Raw genomic sequence first — 24773 nt, 5'->3', positions numbered from 1 at the left:
ACAACTTAAAATAATGCCAACCACAGCACATGTATAAATTGGATTGAATTAATTAAGCCTGAACACTTTAATAAAAAGTTTCAGTTTGCCTTGATTTTGGAGTGGTTCCTATGGCTTTGGCTGTCAGATCATTCAATGCAAGGCAGAGTCCACTTGGGCATCGAGTGACAAAAATTGAGCCGCAGGTACTTCTAGCCCAGGCATGGGCAAACTTTGACCCTCCAGGTGTTTTGGACTTCAACTCCCACAACTCCTAACAGCCACTAGGCTGTTAGGAATTGTGGAAGATGAAATCCAAAACACCTGGAAGACCAAAGTTTGCCCATGCCTGTTCTACCCACACATCCGCTCTGTTATTGAGAGTGCAATCGAATCCTTGGTATATAGCTTTCCCAATTCCCAAACCTGAAAACCAGCAATCCCCAAATGCCCCATCTTAGTGTAATTCAGCTTCAGTTTACTGGCCCTCTACCATCACATGACAACATTCAGGCATTGTTCCAGCTTCTGCCTTAACTGATTCTTATGCGTAGAAGTAGAGCTGAGCATTATTAGCATAATACCGATGGGGCCCAACTCCTAATGACTGAACCCAGTACTCATGAGGCTGAACAGGAGTCCCATAATGGCACTTTCTGGAACCACAGTTGCAAACAGGAGTAGAACTATTGTAACATATTTTTCAAACCAGGGTGGGCTAAATGCAGCCCTGGGACTCTCCAGAACAATTTTCCATTTTTTAATTGCTTCTAGGGGTTGCAAAGTTTTTCCAACACATCTGAAATCAAAACAATTTTTCAAAAGTGTTCCAATAAGTTTGCCTCAAAATGTCTTTTTAGTGACACAGAAATGCCCAAAAGTATGCTCCGTGTTTAGCTCTAAAAATATGTTTTAGCTTGAACATGGCAACAGCAGTACTTACGCTCACACATATTTTCTTAAATAAAAACATATAAGAAACACAGTACCAAGTGAATGGGGATGTCACGATTTGTTAGAGCCTTCGTGTCATTTCCAAGAGAGGTCAAACTGTCTCTGAATTCTGAACACAACCACTTGGACTGATCGGCACCCATTGATCCAATGCTAGAGAACTGTCCTATTACAGGCCATGAATCCTGATCAGATACTTGCATCACATGGTCTTTCAACAGCTGTTTAGAGATAAATTAAACAACAGCAACCAAATGTTATTACTTGAACCTGAACAGAACAATGTTCCATCTTTCATAGAGATTGCTGCTTCTGATCACAGACAGTAGATACTAATTCAACAATTCTTTTAATCTCCAGACGATGAATAGATTTATCTGAGTCCCATGTTCTAAATCTTTACAGTTTTTTCTTTAAAACTATGAACAATTTCCTTCACTTTATTCAATAGAAAGAAAACTTCATCAGAATAGTTTAAATGGGAGGGGTGGGACTCTATGTACATTATAAACTGATATCTTTAAAATATGTATCTTTTATAGAAATAAATTTTAATATGTGTATTTGTGGTATTTTTACAATGTTGATGTGTTTTAATTGTTCTGTAACCTGCTTCGAGCCACGAGGAGAGGCCAGTAAGAAATAATGACAATAATACTTCAAATCTTCCCAACGAAAGATAATCCTTACCCTAAATATTATATAGGTATTGTATAAATATTGAATATTGAATAAAAATTAAATATATTAGGGTTCAAGCCACCTCTTTTTCTTCTGAATGGATTCTACTGCTATAAAAGAATTGGGAAGTAAAGGAAGAGGCTTAGGAAAAGACCATCCTAGATACTAATTCCTTTGAGGAAAAGTTGAAGATTATGCATATGTTTATCCTCTTTTTTTGTCCAGGGTTTCTGGATTCCTATGAATCCAACTATCCAGGCCCTGAACAAATGGATTCATAGGAAATGAATTTTACTAAACATCTGAAATAACCTCCTGCATATATGAGCTTCAAGACCAGAAAACTCTCTTTTTATTAGTTTTAAGCAAAGTATAGATGATCAGCTATTACAAAATCTTCCAACGATAGACTTACCATATTCAGATTGCGTCATATACTTTCTGAGGTCCCTTTCAATTTTCTGATTCTATCAGAATCAGAAATAAAGCCAAGAAAGCCAAAAAAAAAAAAGACAAGTGACACAAAAATCCAATACCTTTTTAAGTCTAAGATGACCCCATTTCTCTTTGTCACTGTTTTGGTATCGACCTGGAGTTGAGCCAAGAAGATATACCCTACCAAAAAAAAAGGACATACATTGAATGTATGTATGCAAGACAAAAATAAATCAGTATGTTTTCACCCAAGTGCATTCTTGTTGAACATTAGAAGGAAGAAGGAAATCTTAAAGACACTATAGCCTACAGTCCAAATGAAATAGTTTAACACTTGAAAATAAAATTATTGAAGATAAAATTATTTTCAGAAAAAAGCAATTGCCTTTCATTAAAGACTTACACTTTATTTCTATTTCTTGTATGTTCTGAGAATGCAAAAAAAAAAATGTCACCTTTATAGCAATGATCAGACAATCAGGCATCTCTAGCACTCTGTCCATACCAACTTCAATATGTAATGTAATAGTAATAATAATAATAATAATAATAATAATAATAATAAACATTATTTGTATCCCACCACCATCTCCACAGAGGGACTCGGGGCGGATCACAGTAACAGTATACCTACATAAGAAAAACTAAATAAAAATAATAATAGTAGTTTCTGAAGAAGTATTTCAAAGCAAGTACCTTGTCTCTGAGAAATCATGTTGCTTAATTGTTTCAGCCCATTTACCGAGAGCAGGAGACTTGTAAGACATCAAATAGCTTATTAGGTCAGACTTGAACATTGTATGGGATTCACCATCAGATGCAGATGCTCCAGGTGGGAGTCTTGGATATAGAGGACTTAGCCATATCCTAGAAGATTAAAACACACTTGAAAAGGCAACCTTGATTAATATTTTCCAATATTTCTTTCAGCTAATCAAAGCAAGAGATTTAACATCTTCTGTTGCTATTACTGATTTCCAATATCCTTCCTATTCTTCCCTCACCATATATCTGATGCACTCATCCTTCTTACCACAATGAAATCAGGAATATTTCCTGTGTCGTTAAGTAGGGGGTGGTGGATAAAAAAAAAAAACACCCCAGAAATACAAGTGAGAATTAAGCAATGTGTGGCTAGCTGAATATTGTCTTATTTTAAGATATATAATTCTTACCCTTGCGTTTTCTGGTACCAATCATCAGCAATAAGATTTGAGGTATGTATCACCACTCGAAGGCCTTCTTCATAATGCAATAACATCATTTTCCTTTATTAAAAAACAGCCATAAGTATTACATGAAGACATAATTGAATACACCAAAAGTTCCAACTGTACATTTTGCTTATTTGTGAGAATTTCACACATAAATTTTTATGCGTATTCAACTCACCTACTGCCTTATGGAGACCTCTTTAATTTTCTAGAGTTTTCCTATGGAATTCTCACAGGTTCTTTTGCCAATCCCTTCCTCTGAAAAATAGCCTATAGTACTTGGTATTCATTGGCATTCAACTCTCTCTACTGTTTCCATTGTGGCACTGCTTCTGCCCTTTTTCAGATCTGGGTACGAAAATGGCAGCAGTGGCAGCTCTTTGGTGCTTTCCCTCAAAGGAGGATCAAGCAACTGGAGTGGTTCAGTGCTTTTTAAAAATTCTCTCAGGACAGATTAACTTCTCACCTTTTACTGATCTACTCATATAAATGGTTCCCCTTTTGATGAGAGTTAAGGCACATTACTTATACTGACACATGGATAAGTTGACCCAGGTTTATTGAGTCAATTTTTGACTAAAATGTATACATGAGTATGCAGTATATCTCCAGATCTATCAGTCTGTATTTTGGCTTAGGTTTAAAATAAAAACTGTTTTTATGACCTAGTTAAAATAATCAGAGAAAGTGCAACCTTTGAGATTTTCCTGGGCTTTTCATCAACTATGCTAACCTTCTGAATAGGCTATAAAAATGGAGAATAGAAACACTTAGCGCAGTGGATGCTAAACTTGGGGATACAATGACAGCAGATGCGATGGGCAAAATGCAACCTGCATGGAGTCCTGAAGTGCTTTTTTTGGTGTGCATTCCTATGAAAAAATAGAGGGGGCAAAACATATGTGATCTGCTGCCAAAATGTGGCAATGAACACCTAAACCTAGTATTTACCCAAACTTTCCCTGCTTGAAAGAGATAAAATTATGTGTTTACATCTTCAAAAACACGATGCCCCCAATGGGTCAAAACAGTTTTCTAGACCACTATCTAGAAAATGTAGATTCTAGATAATATAGAACAAGGTAGGGAAAGTGTACTCCACATACTGCATGTGGCCAACTCCCAGAGGCACTTTTTAATCTGAAATCTAATTGTTGCCTATTAATTTTAAGAGATGTGTATATATGTTAGTTTTAAAATATGCACTATTCATCTGCCTTGATCTTAGAAAACTATTCCTTGATTTAAGGCGTTGCTGTCCTGGCTGATATCTGAACTGGAGATGTTACTGGCTTGGTTCTTTCATTATTGGCTGCTACTTCCCGGCAGATGTCAAATGGTGCAATACCGGCTAAACAGTATAATTTCTCCAGTGGTGTGGGGCGTAGATACCCTGTGATAATACAGCATATCTCATTAAGAGCCACATCCACTGTTTTAACATGGTGAGATGTGTTCCACACTGGGCATGTGTATTCAGCAGCAGAGCAGCAAAATGCAAGGACAAATGTCTTCACTGTGTCTGGTTGTGATCTCCAGGTTGTGTCAGTCAGCTTTCGTATGATATTATTAATAGTGCCCACTTTTTGCTTGATAGTCAAGCAGTGTTTCTTGAAAATCAGAGCATGGTCCAGGGTAACTCCCAAGTATTTTGTTGTGCTGCAATGCTCCAGTGGGATTCCTTCCCAGGTAATCCTCAGAGGTCAAGATGCTTGTCTGTTCTTAAGGTGAAAAGCACACCTTAAGAGATACTCGCAAGAACTTGCAGGAGCACCTCAGCAAGTGAGAGTCCAAAAGTGGCTAGCTAAAACCCGGAACCTCAAGCCATGGCTGATACCAAATGAGAGATTCCACACCCCCGGGCGCACAGAAGACTGGGTGCTGAACAGACTGCGCTCTGGCACCATGAGAAGCAGAACTAACTTTAAGAAATGGGGCCACAAAGTGGAGTTCATGACATGCGTGGAGAAGAGCAAACCACAGGCCACCTATTACAATGCAGTCTGATCCCTGCCACATGCACAATGGAGGACCTTCTATCGTAACACCAGAGGCACTCCAAGTGGCCAGCTACTGGTTAAAAGACATTTAGCATAATGCCAAGTTTTTAACTTTGTTTGTGTTTCTAAATACAACTGTACCCTCGGTTCGCTTCTGACATGATAAATAAAAAACTGCCTTGATTTAGATAGAATTTTAAAAATAATATGACTATCCACTAAAAATAGAGGATCCAATTTGTAAACTGGGTCCAACAGCTATTATTTTCTGTTTGCATGTATTTCACATTTCCTGTGTCATTTAACTTTTCAATCTTCATTAAGTGAATTGCAGTAGAATACTGAACAGAAAGCATGTGATGTTGCATTTGCTTTCTTTCCTGAGAAGCCGAAATCATTCAGCTGCCGTTGGAATGAGGAAGTTGCTGTCACAGTGGATGATGAAGCAGCTGCTCCCCCTGTGGCCGGAATCAAGCATATCCTCAGGAAGCTGGAAGCTGGAGAAGGTTTAAATTGCCTTTGCGTTTGTCTCTGTCTCTGTTCTATGTTATATGGCAAGTTGCTTTAGAAAGTGATACTGAAAAATGAATTACAAATAAGAATTCTGAAGTAATGAAGTTCAAAAGGGAAAGCAATTCTTAATTTAGAACCTTAGTATTCACTACTTAAATACTATTTCTAATAAAAATGAGAATTGTAGAACGCATCGTTGAAATTACAAAGAACTGAACAGCAACATAATGAGATGCAAAGTGTAAGCCAATGATGTGTTCCACAGGCAGGGAAGGAATGGCCACATAGTGCTGCTTTACATACAAACATTTCATAGATATTGCAGTGGAAAAAGGGAATATTTGGAAGAGTGAAATTTGTCAGCATCCCCTTGGCAGGTGCGACAGCACAGCACCCGACATTGTTCCTCTGTGATAAATATATTAACCTGGTGTGAGCCTGTTATTTATTGCCCCAGATTAGAAACATAATATAGAGTTTGGAACCTTAGTTTGCTAACTATTGTGGGTTTTTCTGCAAGTTAACTCAAGTGGCAACAAGAGAACAGAGAAGTGAATGCATCAAATCGCTAATTTTCAGCGCTTTTGTAATCAGAATATTTGCCCTTTAACATTATATGTATTTTGTCAAATATAATAGAACTAAATAGAATCAACTTGAGCCGACTACAAGTTATTGCAAGTTTCATTGGTTTGCATAGTATCTGACACATGATGTATTTTGAGCGTGAAGTGGTTTTTCTGCATCTCCTTTCAGTAAAATTCCCCATAAAAACATCCTGTGTGAGGCTGTCTAAAGAAAAAGGAGGATATCAATGACCATTTTGACATTTATACTGAAATTTTATTTCTTTGGAGCCTAACTAACAGAAGCAGTTGATATCTGCATGTACTAGACCATATTCTGAATTATCTTTAGCTCTTGATGTTACAGAAAAAAGAATACAGTATTTTTAAAATCTTTCCTCAGATATCAAATTACTTACGTGTGGTGGGTTCCAAACGCAATATCCAGTTTTGCCTACAATAAAAAAGATTTTCAGTAAATGAATTTATTAAACTGTTATTTTCTTTTAGAAATAAAATGCAAAACCATTTTCTGCTTTGCTTTCGCTTACTGCTCCCTGGTGGCCTCAACACAAATTGCACAACAGCATTTTTCACCCAAACTATGTCTGTCTCATCTTCAAATTCAAAGTTACAGTACTACAGAAATTCTGCTCACCATTTACCATTTCCTATTGGCAATAAACATAAACAATGAGGAAAAACATATCATTTCTGATATGTATTAATAAACAGATTACAATTAAATGCATTCATAGTCCAAGCAAAAGCACTAGAAATGTATAATACGTACTCCTAGTACTGTGTAAATCTTTACACTAGTAGAAACAAAAAAAACTACCAGATATTTTGTTCTTACCTATTTGGATAGACCTTCTGCTTGGAGAAAGCCCTAAGTATCATAATAATGAAAACTGGAAACTGGTTTTCAAACTGAGGATTACACAGATGATGATCCACAATGAGGGGACAAGAAGGTTCCCACAGAAAAATGTGATAAGGAAAAATAATGTTTCTCTTTATGCTCTCTGCTGAATTGGAGCATGTAGTGCATAGAGGGTAAGAGAATGCACCTGGCAGCATATGCATGTGGGGATTTATATGCATGCTGATGAATATAGGGATAATGTTCAGAACATAGCAGCAGTTCAGACTAACAAATAGGAACTTGGCATGAGAACAAGCATGTGAAGAAGTTTTTGTTCAGATCGCAGCCTACTATGAAATCTGCAATGGAGTTTCCAATCAACTTCCAAATACCTTTTCAAAATGAATCAAATAAACTAAAAATATTTTCTGATTAAAAATAGCCTTATCAGAAATGCTATATTCTCTGTATAATATTATTGGTGAACTGCAATTCGGAATGCCTCATATTTTGTCAGTTTAGGGAAAACAAAGAATTACCTGGCACAAGCGGACATTGTCATAAAGGCTTCCTTCTTCCTGCAGTTCTGCTTTGGATTCCCGTTTCTCTCCGTGAACAATTAGTAAAGGTTTCTCTCTAAGAACAGAGAGTATTTCATTAGAAAAATTCAGCTATGACTACGTTTGCACAAACTTTTATCTTTAGTAGAACTATCTTAATTATCTTGACAGCATGTTATCATTCTATGTATTGGTCCCACATTGTTTATTCAAATGTATCTTTAATTCTATATGTATAAAAACTCCTCAAAACCCTAAAAAAACCCTATATATTTGTGAGGCCAACATTCAATGCCAATGCTGGCAGAAGTAAAGTCCAGACAATAAACTTCTTCACTTTTTCTCCCAGGTGAAATAACAACTATTAGTTATGCTCACAAAACCTAATATATGTAGAACATTGCACCCTAGACTGAAATTTAGTAAACAGCAGTACTAGTCATCTCACTATAGCAGGCATGGGCAAACTTGGGCTCTCCAGGTGTTTTGGACTTCCTAACAGCCGGTTAGGAATGTTAGGAATTGTGGGAGTTGAAGTTCAAAACACCTGGAGGGCCTAAGTTTGCCCATGCCTGCACTATAGCATCTTTTTTCTTCAGTAATGGAATTATGTGCTCTTATGAGTCAAGAACTATCCTATCATAAGTATGATAGGATGCTGCTGGTAAGAGTCTCACATGTCAGATAGGGTTTTGCTGAGAAGCAGGCAGACCAAGACCTTCTTCTGTCAACAGGCATTTAGGGGAGGGTAAGGGGCAGGCTTTGGGGAGGTTAGGTGGGATGGGGGAGCTATGAGTTTTAAATGCCATTTTAAGTGTATTTACTGTATTTTAATTCTGATTTTATCATACTTGTTACTATTTAATTTTTTAAACTTTTGCATTGCACTTTTTAAACTTGTCTAGTTTGGGATTGTTAACCTCCTTGAGTCCCCACAGGCAGAATTGCAGGGTACAAATGAAGTTAATAATAATCTGCCAAACAGTGACTGGACAGCAGCAGGAGGGTGACACTGTTGGAGGACTTCTCAGGGCACATCTTTACTGACCAATTTCAAAATGGTATTGAAGAAAGTAGTTTCACTGTGCAAATGATTCCATATGAAATCCTGGAACCAGTTTGAGGCCTGATGGTGGTTGCACACACCACAGAGTGCTGATATGCAATCAAGGGCTTCCTTTTGCTTCCTTTTGTGGGAGTTCGTTGTCTCATTACTGCGGTTTGAAGCTAGCCTTGAACTACATTAAATGATCAGTGCAGATGGGGCTTCAGAGACAATGGCAATGGCACCACAGCTTTTAGTATTGCACTGAAAGAAGCACAATAAATCTCTTTTGAATGTCTTTTTAACCATAAAAACCCTATGATGAGACAATGAAAGAAGGTATAATGCCAGAAACAATATTTTGCTAACTTTTTTGCCAGGTCATGCAGTCCTTGGCGAGTCTTTTACTTCTGTTATAAAGAACATAGCTTCTATCATGAATGTAAGAGGCAACATGAAAGAGAAAAAAATCTCAGAAGTGAGCATTTGTTATATCACGTGGATAGTATAAATGTTCAAATAAACTGGTGGGAGAAATATCAGATTAAATAACATGGCAAAGCACCTGAAGTATCAAGTAAGTTGAACTTCAGTATCCCCTTTTTCTACCTTATAAAGCAGTTACAATTAATATATGTTTATCCACATTATACCAATGGCAACAGTAAACTAGGAAATGTAAATCAGAAATACAAATTGTAAAAAACCTTTTTGTTCATTCAAATGAACATCAAGAATAAGATTGAGAATTACTAAAAACACATACCTGAATTCCTTTGGATATTGTTTGACAAGCCATCCCAAATCTATGCAGTAATTAAACTTGGTCATGGAGAGAAGAAAAACATAATTAGAAATGTATGTGTTTGGAGGATGAATACTTTTTCAACAAAGCAGTAATTGCTGTGTTATATTTGCTGATTAATGCTACCTGACATCTCCCAATTCCATTAGAATGCTATCTTTCAACATCTTAGAAAGTTGGTTATGTCCTGATTAGAGCAATGATATCTGCATTAGGGTATGAATATGTACTGTGTAAAGTGCTTCCTATCAAGTGGACAAATGCAAGTCAGATGAAGAGTTTACCTTTCTATGGTTATCCAGAATACAAGCAAACCAGTTGAATAGAGACTGGAAGGGCCATGGTTTCTAGACTGTCACTCACCTGGATAGAATTACCTGTTACCTAGAGTTAGTGTGTTGTTACATACAAGAATAAGTTAACTTAATTCTAACTGCCACATCAGAGTTGAATTGAAGCATACAAAAATGTAGCCAAAACCATGTATTTTCAAGGAATTAGAGGAATTAACACAAATTCAATCCAACAAGGCAAGCAGGACTGTGTTTGTATAGGACTCTAAACCAGGTAATTCTAGTTTGTGAATGAGCTGTGTGCTAACACACATAGCCTGTTCACTCCTATCATATTTTGGTAGGATTAACAAACTAAAGCCAGGAGTGGACAATTGCAGAGAGAGCAGGACCAATTTCCCCATAGATCACATTACTATAAGTGAAAATGGAAGTGAAATAATGCCACTTTCTGTTCCAAGGAATCAGATTAAATACAGCTGATATTTGTGGATTGTAGGAATGGTGGAGCAAAAGGGAGAAAGCTACATTTAAAGTGGTTTCCAGCCTAAACCTTCCAGACCTCTGACTCAGGAAAGTCATATTTTATTAACAAAATGTTCAAGTTGGTGATCTTGGTTTATAAGGGCCATAAAAAGCAATGATCCTACACAAGTGGTTGATCTGGCTTAATGAAATCCTGACTTGTTTAGGAGGATAAAGAAATTTCTGGTTTAAGTTTCTACTCTAGCAAGAGGGGCTACGTTGGAGAAAAATGGGCTGTGCGTGTACCTGTACATAACTGCTCAGAGGAAATCAAACATCCCCATACATACAGACACATACACCAGATAAATATATAAGTATGTGAATAACAGAACAGTTTTACTCATTCTTTAAGAACATGAAATAATGTCTTTGGAACATAGCCAGATATCTTATTGGCGCAATGCTTTTAATTACCATTTGAGTTTCCCAGAAGTCATCGTTTTGTAAGGTCATTTCTATTTTGTGATATTTTGGCTGTTCTAAGCAGAGATATTTCTTTTAATGTTATCAGAACTACCTAAAATGTTATGCATCACCAGAAGACTCTTTCATGTGTTCTCACAGTTCTGACAATAATATGCAATACTATATTACATTTTTTTTAAATGACCATGCAAATTCACCTGAGCAGAAGATACCAGGGTTCCAAAGAGAGGAGACAAAATATCTGTGATAAAAATTAGGAAAAAATATAAACACATTTTTAACATATGTATCTATTTTAACAATATGTATCTAACAGTTTTTGAATCATCTAAAAGTCAACACTAAAGCTACTGAGGCCAGAAACTAATTGTATCTTGTTATTTAATCTGAACTAAAATAAACTGTAGTTGATTTAAACTTTAAATTATGGTCTGAACAACCCAAGTTATAAATATAATTTTTGATGTAGCTTCTTTAGATATCATAACTAACACTTAATGTTAGGTGTGGACGTACTAGAAGAGGGAAAGAAAAGAACAAACTCATGCTTCAGCACTCAGTTTATATGAAGTTGCATCAAAACATGTATTTCTGAAATTATTTTGGGTTTAGTCCAGAAAGGATGGCCAAGGTGACTTTCAAAACTGAAAACAAATTTTAAAACTTTTAAAAATATAGGAGCACTACAAAATTAAAAGCTGACAGCGCCGATTCTTTTAAAACAGCCAGTGTACATATAACTAAAAAACCTAAAAACTAGGCAAGTCAAAAAAGTTTCAACTGCTTGTCTAAAATTAAACAAAGTGGCCTATAATTAAATAAGCATCTTTATAAACACAGACACACACATACAGTTCAAATATGTGGCTGTCACCACAGCTGAGGTGCTGTTAGGTATTCTGTATTAGCTCAACTTTTGCTGACCATATAGAAGGTTATACGCTAATTAAGAATCTTCAATTCCTTTTACATCACATAAAAATATTTAAATTATGAAAAAAAGAAGAACCAGTGTCGTTTTGGGGTTATGTGAATGGGACGCAGAGGTACATGTTCAAACCTATCAGACTATAAAACCTACAACACTTTCTCAGGTTGACTTTCCCCACAGAGCTGTTGTGTGAGTAAAAACAGGATGAAAAGATCAACTCACGGCAGAAAGGACAAAATATAAATGTGACAAATAAGACAAGTCACAGACATCATAGATCAGGCATCTTCAAACTCTAGCCCTCCAGAAGTTCAACTCCTAGAATTCATGACTGTTGAACAAGCTGGCTAGGGCTTCTGGGAATTGGAGGCCAAAACAGCTGGAGGGACACGGTTTGAGGATGCCTGCCATAGATCAATATTTATCAAACTGTACTCCTCCAGATGTTTTGGACTTCCGTTCCCACAGTTCCTAACAGTTGATAAACTGGCTGGGATTTCTGGGAGCTGAAGTCCAAAACACTCAGAAGAGCAGAGTTTGAGAAGCACTGCCATAGATATTACAAGTATGCATTACTTTTACAGTTACAGTTACCAATAATAGCTACCAAAAACTTTTAGTGGGAAAAATTGAGCATCCAGTACTTTTGACCACTATGGATAAACTCCTATCTTGATATTTCTCACCTTTTATGTGGAGGGCTCCCAAATTGTATTTGGAGTCGATCCCTTTAACTTTTGTGAGGAAGAATCTGAAAGGGTTTTCCCCATTCAACAGATCCCAAGTGTCCTGCACTTTTTCAGATGGCTGTGAAGACTCCTGGCTCTGGAGAGACTTGTGAGTCCCTCCTCGTTGCTCCTTTGGAGCAGGACTGTGTTCTTTCGGCCTGGCGCCGGCTGCCGCATCTCCTTTCCCCTTCTGACCTTTAGTATCATCCTCATCCTCGCTACTTGAAAGGCACCAATCCTGTCCTTCTGGAGGAAGCTTCTGCTTTAGGGCCAGAGCCATTTCCTGAGGAAAACTCCCATCTGGATGCTTCAAAGGGGACATCTTTCTCTTGAGCGCGGTTTTCCTGGCCTCTGAACAAGGGTAAGAGGGCTCACTTCCCTTGCCTTGGCCAGTTTGCTGCGGCAAAGAAGTGGAGGGCTTTTCCCCATCTTCTTGCTCACCAGCACTCTCATCGCTGCTAGAGACTGTCCATTTCCCATGCTCACTATCTTGAGACATGTTAAAGTGAGGAAATTTATGGATGAAGTAGCAAGAAGGTTGTCTGGAAATTAATTTGCCAACCTCTCTATTAACCAATCTTCATTAAATTTTTACAAGGGTGCCTCTCAAAACACCCAAAGGACAGGTGACTCCCTGGACTTGCTCGTTTCCTTCCCTATTTCACATTTAAATACTGATATTTACACTTCAGAGGGCAAGGCCACCCATGAGCCTGCAACGCTTCCCAACCTTTGGTCCTCCAAGTTTTGGACTTCAACTCCCAGAAGCCCCAGCTAGATTGGTCAACAGTTTAATTCTGGGAGTTGAAATGATCTTAAAAGGTTCTTAAAGGGTCTTCAGAGAAGTAAAATGGCAACACCACTACCACAAAAAGTAACTATACTTGACCAATGTATTTGGCCCTTTCCTTCCGAAATAAATAGCAAGCATAAATGCACAAATGAATGGAGGAGAGGCAATGAAAATGGCTGAAAACGAAAACAGCTGGAAGGATAGCAGTCTCCTGAGTGGGAGTGCAGCGCTCTCTAAAAGGCTCCCTCCTCAACCCCTCATTTTCGCAAAAAGGAAGGAAAAGGAGTCGTGGGAAACTCCCTGCTTCTCCTCAGCCCGCCTTAAGGAGAAAAAAAACTCTCTTCCATTCTCTCTTTACCGCCTTCTGTTTGAGAAACCTGGAAAGACACGCAAAAGGAGGCAAGAATAGGCGGTGCTAACGAGGCCAACTTCCTTTTCCGGAGGAAACCTGCGCGCTTCCAGAAACCATGATTGACGCTTCCCGGGGTCCAATGGGCTTGCCGTGAAAGCTGGGCTGGGCGGGGCCAGACGCGCTTTCGCGTTCGTTCCCGGTCCCTAACTGTTCTCCGGCCAATGAGCGCAGCAGGTTTGGTTGCTAAGAGGAAGTTGAGCGGAAGTGAAACGGTTGCTAGGGGTAGCTTAGACCTGGTTGGAGGGAGTCGTGTTACCGGGAATGAGCGCCGCGCTTGAAATGCCAGAGGCGGGCGGCAGGGATCGGTCTCAAAGGAAGCAATGGGAGAAGGCAAGACTACTATTAACGTGGGACTTGGGTTGCTGTGAGTTTTCCGGGCTGTATGGCCATGTTCCTGAAGCATTCTCTCCTGACATTTAGCCCACATCTATGGCAGGCATCCTCAGAGGTTGTGAGTTTTGTTGGAAACTAGGCAAGAGGGGTTTATATATCTGTGGAAGGTCCAGGGTGGGAGACAGAACTCATGTCTGAATGTTACAATTAATCACCTTGATTAGCATTGAAAAGCCTTGCAGCTTCAATGCCTGGCTGCTTCCTGCTTGGCTGGCCCTGATGGTTTTCTATCTGGAATTCCCTATTTTCTGAGTGTTGTTCTTTATTTACTGTCCTGATTTTAGATGGTTTTTAAAATACTGGGGTTTTTTTTAGTTTTTTAAAATACTATTCATTTTCATGGTTTCCTCCTTTTTGTTGAAATTGTCTACATGCTTGTGGAGTTCAGTGTCTTCTCTGTGTAGTCTGACATAGTGGATATTAGAGTGGGACTTCATTATTGTGTGCCTTCATCTGCAAATGGGCAAAGGCCTAAAAGCCAAGCCCTGCAAGGAGCTGGTTATATTCAGCCTGAAGAAAAGAGGGTAGAGAGGGGGCATGATGGCCCTGTTTAAATATCTGAAAGACTATCCCATTGAGGAGGGGGAAAACTTGGTTTCTGCTGCTGTCAGACCCGTAGCCAGAAAAATTCAAGAGGGGTTGAATTCCCCCCTCCCCTCCCAGATGACTTTTTAGGTCAGTGTCTCCTGACAAAGGACAATAGTTTCCACAATTGGCAGAAGTTTCTTTCTGTTTTCTTCTGCTTTCTTCTTATTTCCTTTATCATGATGACGGCTTACATCAAGACTTTTTCCACTGTGAATTAGCAAGAAAATTTCAGCCAAGCACAAGTTATTGTGATGGTACTCAGTTTTTTGGTGTCTATTGAAGACGTCTATTGCATCTTTCCATCGCAGAAATGGTTTAGTAACCAATGCACCAAACTTCCAATGAGCATCTTTACCCCCGACTTCTTCTCCAAACACCACACCATACTTACAGAGTGCACCTTATACATGAAATGAATAGGCTAACCAGAGGAATTCGCTGAACCATGTGGGTTGCAATCTTAGATGCCTCTTCTTATTCAGAGGAAATACATATCCTGGCAATGGAGTCCTTTGATTTTGCACTAATTGGGCTTTCTTTGGGTCATCAGAAACAGTTCAATGTCATATAAATTCCAAGGTATAACAATTAAACAACTTCTTCTCTTTGTTCTTGTTCCATGATTTCTTTGGAAGGGCTTGGGTTAGATTGGTAGTTCTCAACCTGTGGATCCCCAGGTGTTTTGGCCTACAACTCCCAGAATCCCAGCCAGGTTACCAGCTGTTAGGATTTCTGGGAGTTGAAGGCCAAAACGTGGGGACCCAGAGATTGAGAACCACTGGATTAGATGAATCAGTGGTAGATACCTCCGTTTCCCCAGTTTCCTCAGTTTCCACCTGCTATCCAGGTCAAATCCCCCGCCCTGTTCCACACCTTTGGCTTTGCTTACTGGCTGCTACCACATTTTGGCAGCTTCCACTATGTCAGCTATTGCTGCTATTGCAATCTAAATTGGTAGAAAAGTAGCTAATGATAGTGTGAATAATCAAAATTAGGTTGAGATAATACTTGCAGTTCTGGAGGGACACTAATGTTTCCTTCTCATATACTTGGCATGGGGATTTGGTTAACCAGTAAAACTTCATGAGTAAACCAGGTTTTTTTTTACCTGAAAAATTTCAGGGGTGGTTTGAACCCCTAAACCACTCCCTTGATTACAGGCTTGGCTGCTCTGGAGACTAGAAGCAGTGGGTTCAAACTGCAGAAAGAAAGATTCCACCTGAACATTAGGAAGGACTTCCTTCCTAGTGGTAAGAGCTCTTGGACAGTGCAATAGGCTGCCTCCTCGGAGTCCAGTGAGTGTCCTCCTCTGGAAGGCTTTAAGCAAAACTTGAATGACCATATAATAATAATGATAATAATAATAATAATAATAATAACTTTATTTTTATACCCCGCCCCATCTCCCCGAAGGGACTCGGGGCGGCTTACAAGGGGCCTGGCCCGATAAAACAAACAAATAACAATAACAAAGCAATAAAACAATTATCCCAGTAAAAAAACATCAACATCAATAAAAACAATCATTAAAATCAACAAGCAGGATACAGTGTTAAAAACAGGAGACTAAATCATAGATCCCAGGCAAAGTGCAGAGTGTTACGAAATGGGGAAGGAAATTTCACAGTTGAATGGACAATAAAGTGCGGTATAAAATGGCAAGACAACAACAATGGGACTATTATGGAATGGACAGATAGATTAATCCAGCAACAATTAAACATCGAAGGCCTTTTGGAAGAGTCAGGTTTTTAAGCTCTTCCGGAAAGAGAGGAGGGTAGGGGCCTGCCTGATCTCTCTAGGTAGCGAGTTCCAAAGCCGGGGGGCCACGACGGAGAAGGCCCTCTCTCTCGTCCCCACCAACTGTGACTGTGAGGGTGGTGGGAGCGAGAGAAGGGCCTGCCCCGACGAGCGAAGAGAACGTGTGGGTTCATAGAGGGAGATGCGGTCTCTAAGGTAGGTGGGTCCCAAACCGTTTAGGGCTTTGTAGGTGATAACCTGCACCTTGAATTGGGCCCGGAAAATAAATGGCAGCCAGTGGAGCTCCTTAAACAGAGGCATTGAACGTGCCCTGTAATTCGCTCCAGTTAAAAGCCTGGCTGCCGAACGTTGTACTAGTTGTAATTTCTGGGCCGCCTTCAAAGGCAGCCCCACGTAGAGCGCATTGCAATAGTCCAGTCTAAGGCATGGACCACCATGGTCAGATCAGACTTCTCGAGGTATGATCACAGCTGGCGCACAAGTTTTAATTGTGCAAAGGCCCTCCCGGCCACGGCCGACACCTGAGCCTCAAGCGTCAGCCCCGAATCCAGGAGGACCCCCAAGCTGCGGACCTGCGCCTTCAGGGGGAGTGCGACCCCGTCAAGCACAGGTTGCCACCCAATACCCATATTTTAGAAATGCTTTGATGGTATGATCCTGCCTGGCAGGATGGGGCTGGAATGATGGCCCTTGGGGTCTTTTCCAACTCTATGATCCTATGATTCCAGAGTTGGAAGACTCACGTATGTGGAGGGAGATACGGTGGGATGGCGTCAGTATTATTTGTCTTGTTATGCTTTGCTTGGGTGCAAGGCACTTAACATGAGCACATTTTATATCTCCCACTGATAAACATTTGGACTGTCAGCTTATTACCACTTAGAACAGGCATAGGCAAACTTTGGCCCTACAGGTATTTCGGATTTCAACTGGCTGTTAGGAATTGTGGCAGTTGAAGTTCAAAACACCTGGAGGGCCAAAGTTTGCCCATGACTGAGTTAGAATCAATAGAGTTGGAAGAGGCCCCCATGGCTATCCAGTCCAACGCTTTGCCATGCAGAAATACACAACCAAAGCACTCAAAAGAGAATGCCACTCAGTCATTGCTTTGAAAACCTCCATGGGACAAGACTCCACCGTATGCCAAAGCAGCATGTCCCTCTGCCAAACATCTCACTATCAGGAAGTTCTTTCTAATGTTTAGGTGGAATCTCTTTCCCTGCACTTGAATCCATTGCTCCATTATGCCCTAGTCTCCAGAGCAGCAGAAAAATGTCCCGTTCTTCTCAATGTGACATCCTTACAAATATTTAAACATGGCTACCATGTCCCCTCTCAGCCTTCCTTTTTCAAAGCTCTGCCTTTCTCCAACAGTGGCAACAGCGTCAAAGTTTAAAGGCAAAAAGCTGTCTATTGCCACATACCCACCAACTGCCCCTGTTTGGCAGGTAAAGTTCCAATTAATTTTCTGTCTTCCTGACTTTTTTCAACTGCTGTTAAAATATCTCAGTTTTGCTTTCCTCCTCTCTCTTCTGCCTTTGTCCTCAGTTTACTACAACAGCTGCAAATTTTTGCCTTTCTAAGTAGGCTCAGGCAAAAGCAAGCTACTGCACTCTCTTGCAGCTGGTATGTTTTTCCTCATTAGTACCTTTTACCACTCTGATGCTGTTTGGCAGAGCATGTCCTAGTTTTCATCATTCAAATGTTGTGTTAAAATCCATCTTGAGCCGCAGGGAGAGGCAGGGAAGAAATTATTATTATTATTATAATAAAATGTATGTTATTAATTTGTATTAAAGGAATGTTTTGGTGTCACAGACCTGCATGGATGGTGAATTCTTTTGTAAAGTGTGCAGAATCATTCAGGCCATTACTTGTGACATTTAAAATTTATAGAGAATTAAGTATTTATTAAGTATTCAGTCTTGCTTCACTCTTTATTTTCTTTAGGTGTTTGAGGCTTGTGATGAAGATAAGAAAGGATATTTAAACAGAGAGGACTACAAGGTTGCTGTCGTGATGCTTTTTGGCTATAAGCCTTCCAAGGTACAATGTTTTATTCACTTCTTATGAGGATAGGCAAGCATTTTAAATGTGCTGAATGCTATTCATAAAACAGTTAACAGGTTATATAATGTAGAAATGGAAATGAAGTTTTCAAAGTACAATTTTCCAAACTATATGTCTAATATATAATTAAAGAACCAGCACTATAACATTTGATATGTTGTCAATTAGATTCTAAAATACACTCTTAGAATATCAGTGGCATATTATATCTTCCATGGCATTATGGATTTTCATTCTGTGATTAAAAGTACTAGATATGGTGCCTTCTTTAAAATGTATAATAAATGACTCAGTAAGAAATAGAGAAACAGTTAAGAAAACTATTGATTGAGGCCAAAACTAAAATTGTATGTTTGGCTTGTGTTGCTCTTTTGAAAGTATGATGTTTCAAACAACTTTAGAAGAAAATAAATGGGCCTTGTGCAAGAAGAAAGTGGGAAAATTAACTAAAGAAACAAATAAACAAATGAATAAATCATAAGCTAGTGCAGGTATCTTGATGAAGTGCCTCCTATTTTCAATTTCATTATTTCTCAGGGCATTAAAAATATATTTTCTTCAGAATTAGGTACAGGAGAATTTTTCTTTGCTTCATATAATTACAATTAGGCCAAAGGTGGTCAGCTGTGGAAGGCAAGGTGTCAATATTTGTTTCCTAGGAGAGCCCTTCCTGCTGCTCCTCCCCCCAATTGCCCCAAATGCCTCTAGGTAGCATGGGGGCACTTTCGCCGTGCTTTGAATTTCAAAAACGGCATTTCCTTAGCCAGAATCGACCCAATTGCCCTATGAAATATGGTGAAGATGCACTCCACATTTCTTAGTGTGCATTTTGGGGCAGTTAAAATATTTTTGTCACCTGGGGACCTACGGGGATCTCCAAATGTGGAAATGCTACTCACACATCCTGGAGTGTATTCCATTATTCAAAAATGACTTCAGTGGGACTATGGAGGCCATGCAAATGGCCCTAGGAAGCTTCATGTGGCTTGTGGGCAGCACTTTGCCTAACTGGAAAATTGATAGTCTTTAGAAGACACTTAGACTTATGCTTATGCAACTTTAGTATGTATTTCTGGAAATATACCAAGTTGAGCACTTTGAAGTATTATTTATCTCAGTGCGAGAGATTTAAGCATGTACTTCTCTCTTCCGTTGAAATCAATGGTATTTCAAAGTGCTCAACAATGCTTGGATCATGCCTTAATTTTCCTATGTCTGGAGTAAACATTTGGATTAATGCATATTATGTTTGAGAATATCCTGATAGTTTTACAGAAACAGGTAGAAAAATACAGCATAAAGTACAAGAAAATATATTGTAACATACCCTGATGTTTTAATTTTTTGTTTAAATTTTAGGCGGAAGTGAATTCAGTCATGGCCTCTGTGAAGCAAAATCAGTCAGGTATTATGCATGCATCAGGTGTTCACTCTTATCTGTCATGAGATCTTTAAAACTTTAACTTGACAAAATTTGAAAGGGAGTTGTGTCATGGGTTGCGTCACAGTTTCTGCTTCTATTGACCCAGTTGTACAGTCAGAGAATCTAACATTAAATTGAGCCCAAGAGACTGCTGGATCAAAGGATGAGCCTTGTATCTGCAAATGTTATACCACCCAGCAAGATTGAATAGACAGCGAATAGTGTTCTTATTCAACTGTCCTTTCAGTTTGCGAGGGGAGGGAGGGCTGGATCTGGGAACAGTGCCAGTAATGTTAAGCTCCACTAGGTGCCTCTATCTCAGAAGATGTAAAAAGTTGAAACTGAATACCACATCATTTTAAGACCTAATGCAAATTGTACAACATGGAGTCATGAAAGTAAGAATGTAATTTGATAAGATTTTGAAGTTATAAATAACACTAAATCTATTAAAGAGAGGTGTTACATTTTAAAAAACAATTAAGCATGATAATACGTTTTTAATCCAAGAGGGAGGATGTATTGCTCTGGATTATTGCCTGTTGGTCGAGTGGTAGGGCCTTTGTATATCAAGCCTTATTATGACTTGAAGTCTGTCTTACTGAAAGGACAGATTTTCCTCAACTCTCACAACTTCAAGAATGTTTTGAGGCCTAGGATATTTAAAACTAACACAGTTTTCACTATTTGGTATCTTTCTTTTTTACTGTTGGAGATTATATCTCTGAGGAGAATGAAAGTGGTATACAGCTCAGCATTGTCAATAGGTACCTGGGGACCACAAAAGAGACTTCCTCTCACGCAGAAGGACACTATTTTTATTGCAGAGTCTACCTCCAGTCTGATCCTGTTGGTCTCCCATCTCTTTGGGGAAGATTTTGCAAGTTCACTGGAGGCAGCAAGCAGGAGGAATAGTTTTCATTTGATTTCATACAGTGTAAATCTATTCATAAACATTCAGCTAAGAAAGCCTGGAGTAAATTAACTAGAAGAAAATATGTTGTAGAACTTTATTCTTGTCATCTGTTCACCATATAATCAGAATATAAAATTTTCAATTCTATCTAGCACTCCTGAAACTAAAAGCACCGGCTTGTGAGTTGAATCATTTAACTTTATCTAAAAGTTGAACAAGTATATACTGAGTTACCAGTGTCAAGATTATTATTGTATTTATACCCTCCTTTATCTCTCCCGAAGGAGACTCAAAGCGGCTTAACATAAAAGCATTAGGATAACAATTTAAAATATACAAATATGCAAACATTAAAACAGGATTAAATATAAACAGCATTAAAAATACCCAGTTAAAAACCATTAAAACATATTCAAAGTTAAAAACCATAGCACCCCCTGAATTGATCTTAAAACCTTGTTTACCATGTCACTATCATGACAGTTTAATTTTATTCAGAGCATTAGACAAAGCCTTAATAATGTTTGAGTTATAAGTATTAGGAGCAGTGGTGTGTTTTGTTTATATATACCTATTTTAAATCTTTTAGGTATCTCACTTGAAGAATTTCACAAATTTATGAGTAGAAAGAAGTCTGACCATTTTTACCATAATGAAGTAAGACAGCTATTCACTGCTTTTGACAGACAATGTAAGTTTTTAGTCCAGTCTCCTTACTGGTAATTTGTTTGTTACACATTAATTGTTCCATTCTTTTGAGGAACTCAAGATTGTATACGAAGTTCTTTCGTGTTATTAATACTATGACTACAGATATTTAGTATAACATACAGCAAGTCTACCTCGTAGACCGTACAATCAAAAGACATTTTTGAACCCACTTTCACACTTGAACTTCAAAATTAGATTGAAAACAAAGATGGCTCAAAGCTGAAAATTACAGTAATAATACATATAATCAATGATTAGTAAAAGGTTATTGCATTATATTATTAAAGTAAAGCCATGCATATCAGGGAGATCTAGTGCACCTGAGACATTCTAAGAAATAATGAGGAAAATTTGTACTCTGAGAGGCTATTAGCTCCCTTTTGATATTGAGATGCCTTGGGTTTCAATAATGTTAATGTTCAATTTTAAATATTTACACCTTGGTTTGAAAATGAATAATTTTGAATATCTAATTCCAGCATATTTTTTCTGTCTTGCTCTCCTCCTTTCTATTCCAAAAAGGTAAAGGATTCTTGTCTTTGGAAGACTTGAAAAAAGCCTTTAATATTGTTGCACCAAAGTTGCCAGAGAGGACCATTGTTGAAGTATTCAGGTAAGGCAAATTGAATAGTTTGTCGATGTTCCTAAAATTTGGACAGGTCTTGATATATTTGCCTATGTAAAAGGTGTTCTCCTTGAAGTGAACAGCTTCCTGTTCCACGTTCTGTGTCTCCTCCCCTTATGACATTCAGCATGAGCATTAAGTGTGACAGACCATTACATGGAAAGCCTATATTCATTCAGCAGCTCTACCTTCCTCACAATTTGGCAACATAACATCCCAGAAACTGTGTATCAGATACACTTCAATATGGGATTGACAAAGGGTGAAATAATAAAACTTAAGACGCTACATAGTGTTTTTTTAATCTATTACCTGTGAGCCACACATGCTCAACATATGTTGTCCCTGTGGACACACATAATTTGTGCAGTCAACATTTTGTCAAGTCAGTTTAAGAACAGAAAAAATAGAATAAAATATTTTACAAATGAAAGTATTGCAAAGTTCAGGAGTTTTATTTCGTAACGACACACTAAAAAGTTAGAACTTTATGCAATAAAGTTAGAATGTTTTTATTCTTGCTGGATGTTTCTAGTAGCTGAAAAGTTTTCACATGCAGAAAAAACTCTCCAGGGTATCATTAGTCAGAAATATATCCAGCACTGATGTGCAAAACAGAAATCATTAAGAGATGGCATATTATACACTGGCTACCTAGGAATACACCCCACACTTACAAAAAGGAAATCAGCAGTTTTGTTCTGAGGTTACGCCACTGCTTGCAAATGAATGTGTGTGTCATGTATGTGTACTATGCACATGATTATTTCACATTTATAATTGTACACATCGTTTATTCCCCTTATCCATAACATGTTCTTTTAAAAATCAGTATTTATTTAAACAGCTTTTCCTCTCACTGGAAAAAAGGCAATGTTTTAATTTCAAAGCAATATATTTTGAAATATACATGGCATAATAGTTTTCTAAGGCAATATGTTAATCTTCACAGAATGTGTGGAAGATCAAGATGAACGCAAACTGACAATAGTAATTTGGATCCATTTGGTGGTGCTGGATAGTAATATGTGTGTTTTATTCTTTCATATAAATGTGAACCCTCATTTTAGTCCGGCATATTGCTTTTCAAATTAAACTTTTTTTGTATTTTTTATTGCTGCTGAAATTTAATGTATGTCTTAATGATTTACATCTCTAGAGAGTTCAGTGTCAGTTGCTTTTATTAGTTGGCCGGATATTGCATACTTAGTCACTGTAACAGAATACATTTCAACTTCCATTTATTCTACTTTGGTGTTAAGTCCGAAACAGTCATCAGTTGCTTCAAAGTATACTTGGGACAAAAGTGTTCTGCTGTACTGACAATGGTTTGTCCTTACCCGTCTTTCTCACAAGCATAGCATTGTCAACCAACCCCAGGTGTCACATAGTTAAGCAGGTGTATAAATATTGGCATCATTACCCTTTCAATTACTAACAGCAGGTCATTCCCAGAGCATTCATGACTTCCTGTCAGGAAGCAAGGTAGCACTAGTAGCAGTTTCATGTATTCTGGCATTAATCTTAATTTGGAGTTTGCTGGTTGCGATAGACCTTTGGGTTGTGGAAAAGCAGATAATTCAGTCACTTTTATAGCTCTTTTGTATATTGTTAATTTATGGACTACTTGGAGTGTATCTACAATGTAGAATTAATGCAGTTTGACACTATTTTGACATAGCTTAATGCTATAGAATCCTTGGAATTATACTTTTACAAGGTCTTTAGCTTTTTCTGTTAAGTGAAGTCTCACCAAACTACAACTTCTAGGATTCTATAACATTGAGCCATGGCAGTTAAACTAGTGCCAAACTGCATTAATTCTGCAGTGTAGATGCACCCCTAATGTCCTACTAATGTATGGAATTTGTAATAGGTTGTTATTTTTCAACCAAAAGTATACAATTTTCTGCTTGTTAGCACAAGTTTAAATTGATGGAGCAGGCTAGGAAAGATCATCAGGTATAATCACTGTGTCTTGTGGTTCTTGTAATAATTTAGAGTAGACATATTCTCTGTGAGGTAATATTCAGAAAGCTGTTGGCAGAAAAATTCTGGTAAATGCTTGCATCTTAAGTGGAAGCTTTATATTCCCTTTGCAAGTTTTGTTACTCCATAGAGGGGAAAAAATCAGTAATGGGATTGAAAAGCAGGGCAAAGAAAAGAAAATGCTCCTTCCCTTTTATCATCCAGTTCTAAGCTGATTCAGTGCAGAAGATACAGTATATCACTTGCTGGATTAAAGTTTTCATATGAATTGGAAGAATAGCTGAGTGCAGGTGCAGTTTGTGCCCACTGTATTGTTTTTATGAAATGGAATACATGTTGGAAATCTAAATGGGCTGCTCCTTGAGATAACATACCCAAGTGGTCATTTCCACTGAACACCGTTTACAGCACATATTTTCACTCAAGTGAATATATGATTTATGATCATAGTTTTTGAGATAACCAAGTTAATTTGTTCCCAGAAGACTAAATGTATGGCTTTCCTTGGCTGGATCAGGACATCTGTCTCTAGGAAGCTGGCACTGGGGGCTGCAGTGGAAGGGAAT

At 38.2% G+C, this 24773-nt stretch overlaps 2 protein-coding genes across 7 annotated transcripts in view; one reads left to right on the top strand and one right to left on the bottom strand.

The window, feature by feature from the left end:
- The window catches only part of tdp1 (tyrosyl-DNA phosphodiesterase 1), a 29009-nt gene extending 15251 nt beyond the window's left edge, over nucleotides 1–13758 (bottom strand). The window contains exons 1-9 of the mRNA XM_003214413.4: nucleotides 12485–13758; nucleotides 11065–11108; nucleotides 9582–9637; nucleotides 7750–7846; nucleotides 6762–6796; nucleotides 3225–3317; nucleotides 2746–2916; nucleotides 2151–2229; nucleotides 969–1154 (exon numbers count right to left, since the gene is read on the bottom strand). Of these exons, the coding sequence (XP_003214461.2) occupies nucleotides 969–1154; nucleotides 2151–2229; nucleotides 2746–2916; nucleotides 3225–3317; nucleotides 6762–6796; nucleotides 7750–7846; nucleotides 9582–9637; nucleotides 11065–11108; nucleotides 12485–13025 (1302 nt within the window). The 5' untranslated portion in view covers nucleotides 13026–13758. The remainder of the gene's footprint in view (nucleotides 1–968; nucleotides 1155–2150; nucleotides 2230–2745; nucleotides 2917–3224; nucleotides 3318–6761; nucleotides 6797–7749; nucleotides 7847–9581; nucleotides 9638–11064; nucleotides 11109–12484) is intronic.
- Nucleotides 13759–13818: 60 nt separating this feature from the next.
- efcab11 (EF-hand calcium binding domain 11) overlaps nucleotides 13819–24773 on the top strand; it is a 93066-nt gene continuing 82111 nt past the window's right edge. Inside the window, exons 1-5 of one of the 6 annotated variants that reach the window (XM_062968398.1) lie at nucleotides 13844–14095; nucleotides 18424–18519; nucleotides 19903–19948; nucleotides 21472–21573; nucleotides 22116–22206. In XM_062968398.1, the coding sequence (XP_062824468.1) occupies nucleotides 18493–18519; nucleotides 19903–19948; nucleotides 21472–21573; nucleotides 22116–22206 (266 nt within the window). In that variant the 5' untranslated portion in view covers nucleotides 13844–14095; nucleotides 18424–18492. Of the gene's footprint in view, nucleotides 14096–18423; nucleotides 18520–19902; nucleotides 19949–21471; nucleotides 21574–22115; nucleotides 22207–24773 lie in introns of all 6 variants that reach the window. The other 5 variants (XM_062968395.1, XM_062968399.1, XM_062968396.1 and 2 more) reach the window with 5 other exon arrangements.

The sequence above is a fragment of the Anolis carolinensis genome, chromosome 1, assembly GCF_035594765.1.
Source record: "Anolis carolinensis isolate JA03-04 chromosome 1, rAnoCar3.1.pri, whole genome shotgun sequence".
Classification (NCBI taxonomy): domain Eukaryota; kingdom Metazoa; phylum Chordata; class Lepidosauria; order Squamata; family Dactyloidae; genus Anolis; species Anolis carolinensis.
The sequence above is the reverse complement of the archived record's forward strand: the minus strand, read 5'-3'. Positions and strand labels throughout refer to the sequence as shown.